The following is an 11,926-nucleotide window of genomic DNA, read 5'->3' as shown; positions in this document are numbered from 1 at the left end:
TCGTATCCGAATCTATCGAGATAAGGATAGAAATTCAAGCATTTGACTAATATCTATATCCCTATCCATATCCATCAAAAAATTTGGATATAAATATGGATAGACAACTAACCGGTCTATATCCAAATATCCAATTTTATTTGTAATCCTATTAATTTTATATAACAATCATAAATTTTTAAGAAAAATAAGTAACCATATTAACATGCTATTAACTTAATTTATAATCTACTTAGTCATAACTTTGACTTTATAGTTATAAAGTTTAATTATCCGATTTATTTCCGTATTTATATCCATATTTTTGATATCCAACTTGTATCTATTGGGAAAAATATTGGACACCTCGACCTCGGGCCTGACCGATCTCGCAATCCTCAGATGTAAACCAAGGCGAATAACTTTGGCTCGGTGAACAACTTCGACACCGACCGAAAAAATGCTAGCTATGGAAAACAATCGGCATGCGTTGACAAGGATTGATAGCCCCAACAACTAACAACCCTGTCAGTCCATGATCATAGTAGCCTTATGTCCCACATCAAACCTGCACCGCACTCTGCCGACACAGATTGACTCCCACACCGCGACTTACCACCAACCGCTGCTTGGCGTTATTGCATGTCACGTCAATCTAGTTAACGATAAGATTGGCTCTCCTATATAAAGAGAACAATCTGGGAGACATGAGGTATGCAAAATGTTACCTTTCTCACAAAGCCTTCACTCGGTTGAAATCTCTTCCTTCCATACTGTTGTTTTATTGTTATAACTTAGACATCGGAAGGTCTCCTATCGAAAATCCTTTAGCAAGTGGCTTTTTGCAGGCTACCCGATGGAGGAGTTCAACGCCCAACACCTCAACCAGCCAGCTGACCTCAGAGTCGTCCGAGCTGCGCTCCTATTTCAGTCCGGATACGACGACAACAGTATCCACATCCGTTTAAAAAAAAAATATGGATATGAATTTTTGCATCCAACTAGCATCTATAACTGTATTCGTTAAATAAAATAAATATGGATATGAAAATACTAATATGCGATCCGTATCCGATCCAATTTCAGCCCATTTATCATTAAAACAATTCATTGCAACATATATAATCATCATTTTTTTTTCCTGTACCTCTCTAAATAAAATAATTATTTAAAAATTCAAAATTTTCATTAAATTTCCCCCTTATACTCTAAAAACAATAACTTTTTAATCAAAAGTAAATGGAAGGTTAACGTTGTTATCCTTCCATCACTTTCATGAGTTAATAGATATATAACAATGATTTTTAATATAAAAATCTAAAATATTAAAAATTTATTTGAATAATCTAATTGGATTGGATTAGATTTCTTATTGGATTCGAGGACCCAGCAGTACGAGCACGATCCGATCAATCTAATACCCTCTCAGCCCGAATCCTCCTGAGATTTGGAAGGATCCTTTCAAGGCTGTGGGCTAGGCAGGCCAACAGCACTTAGCTGATCACGACCATCCACACCACACAGGTCCCAGGACCTGAGCGGTGATGTGAGCGCCATGTGTTGGGAAACCACCACCGCTGATACATTGGCCCCCGTGTATTGCACGGATGCTGTACCATATACCGCATGGGCCCCAATATATCATGGGATGAGTCCAAAACTCGGGAGAACTCCAAAAGTGGGCCGGATCATTCACTGCTAAGGCCCACCGAGCCCAGGCTATAAAAGGGCGAATAGACATGTCCCCCTCTTGCCCTTCTCTGTTTACGACGACAGTTGTCGGACGAGCCCTCGCAAATTCGAAGCAACCGATCACGAGGCAAAATCCCTTCCCTCTCTCTCACTCGCTTGAGAAAACCCTATTAGTTTATCCCCTTATCGATTCTAATTCTCATCGATCTCATTTGGTTGATGCGATCTGGAAACTGTTCCATCTACCCTTTTCCTTTCTCGAATTTGTAGTTTATTTATTTATTTATTTTTTTGAAGCTGATGAATACTATGACCATGCATTTGAATTTCTGGCCTTAGTTTTTGTCTACTTGATCATCTAATGGAATTGTAGTTGATGCCGTTGCTTCTAAATCTCAAAGAAATGAATCAGGAATTGGAGATTAATCTCTGTGTTTTCCTCTGTTAAATTTAATATATGAAGCTAAGATGTTCTATTTGATTTCCCGCTTTTATTTGTTTTCCTGCTCGATTTCAATCCTTTTGAGGAATGGTCTTGAGATAAAGATTTATGTTTTCAGTATGTGTAGTTTCACGTTACTAACTTTTATGTGCAAATCCGTAGGTCACGTTAATAATATCTAGACTCTAGTTTCTGGATTCGCTGTTTACTTCTGCTTCTTGTTCTTCTTTTGCGTGTTATTTAAGTGAAGCATTCCGCGCAGCTTTTCTGCAGATTAATTTTGTTCAACCTCTGGTCTGAGAATTCCTTTTGGTTAGTCTGGAAATCTATCAATATTTGAATCGCCTGACGCACATGCCATTGTACATAATCGTCCAAGTGACAGAATTTGGATTTCTTGCCCCTCCCTTCTTCCTCTTGTCTCACCCTGATCTGAGAGAAATGATTGCGTCATGGTATTTATCGATTTACTGAAAAGTGAAAAGATGCCTGTGTTTATGGATCCTTACAAGATATAGGGAGTTTCAGTTTCTGAGGCATTAACTGTTTTCTTTGTCATGCATGATAAGGACTTCTTGCTACATGAAGGACTCGATTTGAGTTTAGGGTTTCATTTCTCGTAACTTTCACAATTTTCTTTGCTTTGGCAAGATAGGTTTGTTTGGGTTATCTGTTTCATGCTTTGCTTGTTCTTGTATACAGATGGAGGGGTTCTCATCGCGACTCATGATTTTTGTAGTCTCAGGCCTTCTGCTGCTTTTTCGGCCAGCAGTTGGGATTAGGTTTGTGATAGATAGGGAAGAATGCTTGACTCATTCAGTGGAATATGAAGGCGATACAATTCATGTGTCCTTTGTCGTGCTTAAATATGATACTCCATGGGATAGTAATGATGGCGTGGATCTTGTGGTATGTTTTGACTAATTTTTAAATGTGAATCTGATATTTCTTTTTCTTTTTTTTCGTCAGAGGGGGGTGGGGGGTTTATATTGTAACTTGTAAATGTGCAGATACGCAATTTTTGTACTATTTCTAGACTTTTTGTGATATATATAGCTATTGTTGTCCTTGGGATTAAGTTGATGAAGATTATTTTCAAATTAAATTAAAATTTTTTATCTATCTGTCTGTCTATCTATATCTTTCTTTCTTTCTTTCAATCTATCATGGTATAGTTTCAAAGTTTAATTGTCCTTATTGAATTTCCATGTAGACATTATTTTGTTGTGATTCCCTTTCTCTGACAATACTCAAAGCCATGTATCAAGTTTAATAAAGAACAAAATAGAACAATAAATTCTAGCTAATTTCAACTTTCCTTGGCCTTTGAATTAAAATTATATTAGGGCTCGTTGGGTTCGCGGGAAGCATTTTTCCTCCTAGGAATATGATTTCTAGGAAACAGATTCCTAGGAAGAGGATGCCTAGAAAAATACTTTTGGCATGTTTGGTTGACCATGGGAAAGTGACAAATTTCCAAAGTGCTTATGTTTGGTTGACCCTCCACTTTCCTAGGAAAGTTATGTATAATTCCTATTATGCCCTTAATAAAAATTAGGTCTTTAATGCTTCTTTAATGCTGAAGGGCCTTTTTGGAAAAAAATAAAAATGGAGTGATTTCCGCCTCATGGGAAAGTAACTTTCTCAGGTTTCTCATGGAAAAGATTTTCTCATGAAATATGAGAATCATATTTCTATAGGAATACAACTTTTCCTTCTCTCTCCTTTGAAAACTCCAACCAAACAAAAGGCATCTCATTACTTTCCCGTTGACCATACTTTCCCCCCTTCTTTTCCCGCGAACCAAACGAGCCCTTAGGTTCAAGATAAATATTTCAATTGTTCAAACATTTTATGCTCCATCAACTAGCTGTGCATGGAATACGAGCTGCATCTAGAATATAGTCTTGTATCTATAATGCAGAACAATGCTTTAAAAAATGTCCATAATGGGCATTATAGCAGTTTCAAACCTAAACCGTTATGCTATGTGCCATGGCGGCCTCATATAGCACCTGGGCCTATAGCTCTAGATATGACGGGTGAAAAGTGACTATAGCAGCTACTACACTATTGCATTGTAGTGGGCATGATGTTCCAATATGGGTTGGACTGACTCTGCAAGTAAGCAATAATTTGATCGGTTTAGTTAGGGGCTTATTAGAAACCGGTTCACTTATTTGGTGATCTAATTGAATGGTGAGTGGGGAAGAAGAGGAGAAGATAAAAATGGAGAGTGGGAAAGAACGGAGCATCCCTTTATTGTGGATCTTTACATTATATGAATGTTGATATGATATTATGATGTTAGATCGATGATGTTTTTTAGCTTTTTGTCCTTTTTATTTCTAAGTTTTTGCATGAAGTTGATGTAAAGTATTGATTTTTGATACTTAGTAGGAAATAAATTTATATTTTTTAATAGCCTGCTTTGGGTTCGCATCATCCGCTATAGTACGTGCTCTCCACCAACAACTATGAAACCCCTGGCTGCTATGTGCCAACTATTCTTTTTCTAATACATTGTTGTGGAGTTGGAGTATTATGCTTTGCATGTGATGCAGAACAGTGTACGAAAGGGGGTCCATAGCAAGGCTGAGAGGGTAGAACTGAAACATATACTCTGGAAAACTGGATTCAGATCTGAATAATAGTCAAAATTGAACTGCAAATATTGAAATTCCAATGCAAAGTTGATAGTCAATGTGATGTTGAACCAAAAGAATTTTAAATCTAGGGTTTAATGAGGGAATGAAAGGCTAAAGTGTTGTTTAGGACTGAATCTAATGGCTTGCTGTTCATTCAGACTAGATCTGGTTTTTCATATCAACTGATGTAACAATGTTAGATTTCTAAAAAGAGAAAGGAATTCATTAGAATCCATTTTAAAGTCTTGGGATTCAGGTTTTAGATATGAATGGTTGTCTAAGATGACACGATTAGGGATTAGGATGACTATTTCATAGACGATTTGTGCAATATAAATTAAAGTTTAATGAAAACTTGTTAAGGCTTTAAGAAACAAAATTTGGATCTAATGCTTGATAGGAAAATAAAAAAGAAAGAAAGGAAAATCTGATCTAGATAAAAAAGAAAATTAGGAAGAAAAATGTAAAAACCACAAGAATGACTCAATGAGACAGGGAGGAAAGAACCAATTCGGGGATCTAGGAACTAATCTAGGAATTACATCTAAGGGCTAGTCTCTCACCAGATCAATGCATAATGCTGGGAATCAACTTAAACAGCAATCATTTTCTCCAAAACTATCTTTGTTCAATTATCAAACCACAATAACTGTGTGCCATTTAAGAGTATAAATAGAAAAGCCTGACTCAACTTAGGCCAAAGATCCTGAAATGACCCCAATAAGGCATGATTAACACTTAGATCAAAAAACCCACGGAAACTATTCTGCTATAGGCAATACACTAGTAGTAGCCCTTATTGCAGGTGGCACCACCACCACTAGTAGTCGCTATTGCCAGTAGCACCACATGTTGCAGCCCCTGCTGCAGGCAGCACTACCATCACCAGCACTAATAGCTGTTGCTGGCTCTTGTTCACAGCACCATCAACAACAGCTGCTGTTGCTGATGGAACTACCATTGCAGTCACTGTTGCAAGTGGCACCGCCACCGACAATAGTCAATGATGCTGATGGCAAACCCAGCGCAGTTCCGTAGCATCTTAAGAAAAGGAAAAAGAGAGGTAAAGGATAAGGGAAAAGGAAATAAACTTTCCCTTAAGTATTGATGCCTATCACCATTCATCGTCTACTGCTCACCATCTCGAATCTCCAATTGATGACCTTCTTTCATCAGGAGGGCTTAGGCTCGAACGTTATGCGAGTAGTGAATTTAGAGGGAATGGGAGAAGCCAGAAATGGGGAAGTATAAAAGAATTGAGATCAGATACTAGGTTGATGGGTATCCTTCCCATCTACTTGACTTCGCATCCACTCACTTAGCAACCACACACCTGCATAATATACATGCTTTTAGCACATAAGCGTGTCCACCTTGTGGTAGGCTGCTTGGGACCAAGCGAGGAGCTCAGGGGCTTGATTTGTCCAAAGTGAGTGTCTAGGTAGGCGGGCGGTCCGATTTTTAAAACAATGCATGCTTCTAGATTTTTTAAAAAAAGCGTTGAAAGATAAAATTGTTTTGCTTGGGTTGATGTTGATGACTGGTTGGGCACTTGTAATTACTATTGCTAGGTTTGTGATTATTAGATAGATGGACGTTGATTTAGCTTGAGTAGTTGTTTCAGGGCATGTTGCATGACTACAATACTCGATTGCTATAAATAATTTGGTGAAATTTATCTTTCATTAGGTTCCTAACTTCTAGCTTACCCTGGCTTAGGATAGTTGATTCCATTGCAATGTGCAATTTGTAATTACTATTGCTAGAATTGTGATTATTAGATAGATGGACATTGATTTAGCTTGAGCAGTTGCTTCAGAGTATGTTTCGTGATTGCGATACTCGATTGCTATAAATAGTTTGGCAAAACTACTTAAGCAAAGGTCATGCCAGGTTAGCTGCCAGGTGACCTTGGCTGTCTCATCATCAAACAATCAAAAACAACAACTGCGGTTGTAGTTGTTAGTTGCAGGCATCGAAGCAGAGAACTATTATTGCTTTAACTGCATTTAAGACAAACCAAATATCCAATCGAAAATACGATCTCAACATTTTTACTTGCAGCTGCAAATCCTGTTGAAAGCAAGTGGAATCACAGGCAACCAAAGAGCCTCTAAATTCATGCTGGCTATTATGATATCTTAGTAGTAAATTTGATTTTCTTTGCAAGAAGATTATGATGCAAGACACTTGCCCTTCTAATAATTTGCAAAATGAAGAAATGCTCTGTACACTGTAGCATATGTAGAAGAAATTTTAACCATGGTTGGTGAAGCAGGGTTTGGCAGATAATTGCATGGTTCTTTCTTCTGTGATGATTCATGACTTGTCTTCCTGCCATGTGAGATGCTAAGCTGTTTCTCTCCTTGGTGAGGCCTTTATCTATGTTTTCCCTTCGTATCAGTTCCATAATCCATACCATACCCTATGAGGGTGAGGGGTTTTGTTTTTACAAACTGTAACTTTCCTTTCAGTGCTTGCCTTCCTTGCCCATCATAAGACTAATTTTATTATGAACGAATTCAGTGGTATATCCTTCCTTCCATCAAAAATTCTGTTGCTTTTTCTTTTTATTTCTAAGGCTTGAATCAGGATGTCTGTTTTCTAGTTTGAAAGAAGTCTTTTTTCTAGTTTGAAAGAAGTCAGAATATTGCTGGAAAAGAAGATGAATGGTAACTTTTATTTGATAGATATTAGTGATTAAAGAAAAAAAAAAAGAACTGAAACAGACACTAGCTTTATTATTGCTTTGATTTCATCAACCTATAATGATCTCCAAAAAGATTTAATACAAACTTATGAAGAAATAGTGTGGTGAAGGGAATTAAAATGATGAAAATAAAGATGATTTTACCTTTTTTTTACATTTTTGTTTCATATTGTTGTTAAAGATAAATAATCAGTTTTTGGTAAGTGAACTCCCTGTCCATATTGATGTTATTTGTGCCACATATGCATGCATGCATGTGTACTGTGCCCATCTGCCTGCCGGCTTCTGCACACACTCACCTACACATAAGTCGGGTTTCACATTATGTTAAAATCTTTGATGAATGTTCCAATGATTTAAAAAATGTTGGGTCATCCAAGTTGGATATCATCACTGTTGACTTCTTTTTGTGTGTTGGGGGCATTGATAGGACAAAATTAACAATCTTGACTGTGGTTGGAATATTTTCTTGTGCAGCCACATAAATCAGACTAGTGCTTTGGAAAACATGCCATACGATATTATGTTTTTAGATGTCTGGTTCTTTTAGTGTGCTACCAGTGACTTCATGATTTGTTGACTGCTACAGGTAAGAGATCCCAATGGAGCTCAAATTTATGATTTTCGTAACAAGATAAGTGAAAAGTTTGAATTTGTAGTTCAGAAGAAGGGTCTCCATCACTTCTGCTTTACCAACAAATCCCCATATCATGAAACCATAGACTTTGATGTACATCTCAATCATTTTTCATACATTGACCAACATGCAAAAGATGGTAAGCAGTTTGCTTTTTGTGTTTCCCCTCCTAGGATGAAGACCATTATTCTTCTTATTCTTCTTATATATGCAGAGCATGTTGCCCCTTTACTTGAGCAAATTGCAAAACTAGAGGAAGCTTTGAACGGCATACAGTTTGAGCAGCATTGGTTGGTTGCTCAGTCATACCGCCAAGCTCTAGGTATATCTTATGCAATTTATATTTCCATCTGTGGTAAAGGTTGTGCCAGATCACAACACTGTAGATGCATGATTTTGCATATTATGTGTACGTTTTGGCTCTCTTCAAATTTTTGGAACACGTTGGCATTTTCTTGTTTTAGTTCTTGGAGACTTATGGTGCCATGCTTGGATGGCCTCTGATCCATATATTGAATGTAATTGTTTTGTGAACTTGAAGGACAAAAAATATTCAATAGAAATTTTAAAAAATGAGATGTGTTTTCAATAGAAGTTTTAAAAAACAGGATTTGGAGGGTTCCTTAGTTGCATGAGATTAATTTGCAACAGATGAGGTAGATTTTCCTTGTAAAACTAACAATTTAGGCTTTATATAGGTTTTCTCTTGCCTAAATTTGCTTTGACAGGAGCTGATACCAATAACTCTAGGGTTGATCTCAGCCTGATAATTACTTGTAATGTCTGCTCAATTGTACCCTGGAGCTTTTACAACTTAAGAGTTTCATTTGTTAGCCGATCCCATATTTGATGGGAAGAGGGGTTGATGATGATAAATTAGTAACTTGTAACAAAAATGTGATCAATCTAATTAGTCAAAAACCTGTTTAATTGGACAACACAAGTCATAATCATCTTGCATGATTTTTTTTTCTTCAGAAGCATAACCAACGCACCTTAATCATATGATTTATACTCTGTTGATTTTGTCTGTAGTTAATGAAGACATGAGCAAGAGGACCATTCACAAATCACTCTTTGAATCCGCGGCATTGGTTGGAGCTAGCGTGCTGCAAGTCTATCTCTTGCGTCGCCTCTTCGAGCGAAAGCTTGGCACCTCGAGGGTTTAAGGCTTCAGTGCATTTGAGTTGTATCTTATATGATTCTAAAAGGATTCAATCCATGGATGTATCTGTGGATTGAAATCTGAAAAAGTTGTTAAGCATGCTAGAGCAAGTTTTCTACTAGTAAGAAATAGTACCTTATTTTGAGCGCAAGTACAGGGATAACTTTCTATTGCTAAAGCATGTAGCCAACAATCCATTAGTTCTTTTAAAATGAGTGAACCATGTCACTGATCATATAGGTCTGCTTATCAAGTTGAAATATTTTTGACCAATTTGCATGCCTTGTGAAAAGCCAGGGGAATTAGAATGTTAGATTTCTTGCGTCCATTTCCAAATGTTCCATCAGAAACATACAAGTGACAAGCCACATTTAGAGAAAGCAAAAGAGACACTAGGATTTGTAAGGCAAGAAAATGCATTTCTTATTGTGGGCATCTAGCTTGCTACTTATTCTTTTGTGGAAGCATCACTTTTTTTGGTCAATTGGTGCAAAATCATAAATTGCATCCTTATCTCTAAAAATCTCAGCAGTTATTGGGCCACAACAAGCACCAAAAGGTTTGCCGATCATTGGATGTGTGTCAACCATGTTGGGCCAACTCTGCTAAAGCTGCAAAGAGGGAAGAAGCTTAAGGATGGCAAGCTAGGCTTGAGGCCTCCTTTGGTGTTGCAGTAGAGTTTAGAACTTTAGATGCTAGTAGAGTTTTTACTAAAAAGTTTGGTAAAAACGTGTTTGAGATGCTATAAAATTTTAACATTTATTTACTAACCAAACTGAGAAAATAGTTTAAGTATTAGAAGGTAACAATAAAGAATATTATACTGTGATTTAAATAGTCTAATTGTTTGTAATCCCAAAAACTTTAAAGATATAAATTATCTATTTTAATATTTAATCTAAATAATTTAATAAATAATATTTTTATACTTATTATAAAAACTACTATCTTTTATAATATTATTATAATCTAATAATATAATATTGTTATTTAAATATAATATTATAACATATTATGTCATTATATTATTAGAAAGTAATAATATGATTTATTATATTATAGTTACTATAACAGGATAACAACGATAATAGTATTATATAATATAATATTACATTACTATTATCATATTATATTATATTGTACTATCAAAAATCATTATTATAAAGTATTGTTAATATATAATTTTCTATATTTTAATCTAATAGATATACTAAATAATATAATTATTTTTTGGCAATAAAAGATACCAATTTAATGATTATGATAATAAAAGGTATTTTAAATTTAATTAAAATATTCCAACGTCAGGAATCAAACTTGGGTCATTTAGGTGAGTGAGTGTTTAAAAAAACAGCTTCCCAACATTATCTCAAATAGAGCTTTTGCCCGAAAGCTCTAAATTAAAGCTATTCTTTAATAGATTTTTTTTCAGCCTTTAGAGAAGTTAGAAAATTATTTCAAAATTTTAATCAAATATTTCAAAATAGCCTAAAAGAGTTTCTAACCCTTCTTTTAAGGCTTTCCAAAAGCAAATCAAAGCTAAGCGGACCTCAGTCTTTTGGCATCATCTGTTGCTGACTGATGGTCCAAATGGAGGCAGTTTATACTAAAACAAATATTGGCTTGGCTCAATGATGTGCCCGTGGCGAGCCAACGACCAGCTCTAAAGATGAGCTGGGGACTGGGAGAAGTTAATCAAACACCATCAGGTCTTCTGTATGACTTGTGGCTGCATTTTTTTTTCTTTCTTTCTTGTGAGGATATGAGCCTGAACCCAAAAGTGTGGCTTGCGTTCCTCAATGTCTGTAGCAATGGTTAGGAGAAGGGTTGTGTTGTTTATAATGCCAACATTAATTGTTCTTGTGCTCCTCAGCATGATTTCCAACTTTGCTGGATATATATGGTTGGCATCCAAGAAGATTCAGTGTTATCTTGAGGTTGGGCTGAGTATGCAGCGCTGTTGAACTTGATCAAAATTTTGAGGTTGGGCTTTGGCTTCAGGCGCTGCTATTGAAGAGGGAATGTGGTGTCTCAGGGTAATGCTGCGAAAGGGATGAAACTTTTGAGTTCTTACAATGATTTAGCAGAACTGTTGGTTAGATTCTTGGTTGTTCTGTAATTGCTGTTAGCCTGAAAAACAGTAAGGTAGGTTACCCTTAGTGACAACTAGTCTTCCATGCACCCATTTGTCTTTGTATGATTTACTTTTAAAAGTTTAGTACCAATATACCGAGTTTTTACCTCTAGTTTTGGTAAAATTTTTAGTTGGACCAAATCCAATGGTTGAGTTGGTGGATCCATCCAACCATAAACCAGCATGCACAAACACACCTGATTGCTCCTTTTTTTTTTTCCTCCTGTTTCTTTTTTGTCCACTTTGTGCATGTTGGTTTGTGGTTGGACTGATCCGCCATTGAGCTGATGGATCTAATCCAGCCAATAATTTCTCGCAATTTTGCTGGCAACTTGGCATCCAAGAAACAAAATCAAGCCCTGCTTTGGTCAGAGTAGCTTTTATAAGGGTCATTGAATTCTATGATATAATGCACCCAAAGGTCAATCTGTTCCTTTCAGAGTAGCTTCTAGTTGTGCCAAATCACCATCAACTTTGCCATCCAGCCTTCCTGCTGCATATAGAATTGGGGTCTTTTTC

The 11,926-nt window shown here is 36.3% G+C and overlaps 1 protein-coding gene across 1 annotated transcript; it reads left to right on the top strand.

Annotated features, from left to right (window-relative positions):
* Positions 1-1,709: 1,709 nt before the first annotated feature.
* On the top strand, positions 1,710-9,489 carry LOC103695561 (transmembrane emp24 domain-containing protein p24beta2-like). Its single transcript, XM_088708578.2, has 5 exons — positions 1,710-1,798; positions 2,816-3,022; positions 8,061-8,247; positions 8,323-8,430; positions 9,144-9,489. The coding sequence occupies exons 2-5, from the start codon at positions 2,816-2,818 to the stop codon at positions 9,275-9,277; spliced, it is 636 nt and encodes a 211-aa protein (XP_088564704.2). The 5' UTR covers positions 1,710-1,798; the 3' UTR covers positions 9,278-9,489.
* The last annotated feature ends 2,437 nt before the right edge of the window (positions 9,490-11,926 follow it).

The sequence above is a fragment of the Phoenix dactylifera genome, chromosome 12 (assembly GCF_051530095.1).
Source record: "Phoenix dactylifera cultivar Ajwa chromosome 12, Ajwa_hap1_PhDact_Kaust_v1.1, whole genome shotgun sequence".
Classification (NCBI taxonomy): Eukaryota; Viridiplantae; Streptophyta; class Magnoliopsida; order Arecales; family Arecaceae; genus Phoenix; species Phoenix dactylifera.
Note: the sequence above shows the minus strand (reverse complement) of the source record. Positions and strands in the feature narration are given on the sequence as shown.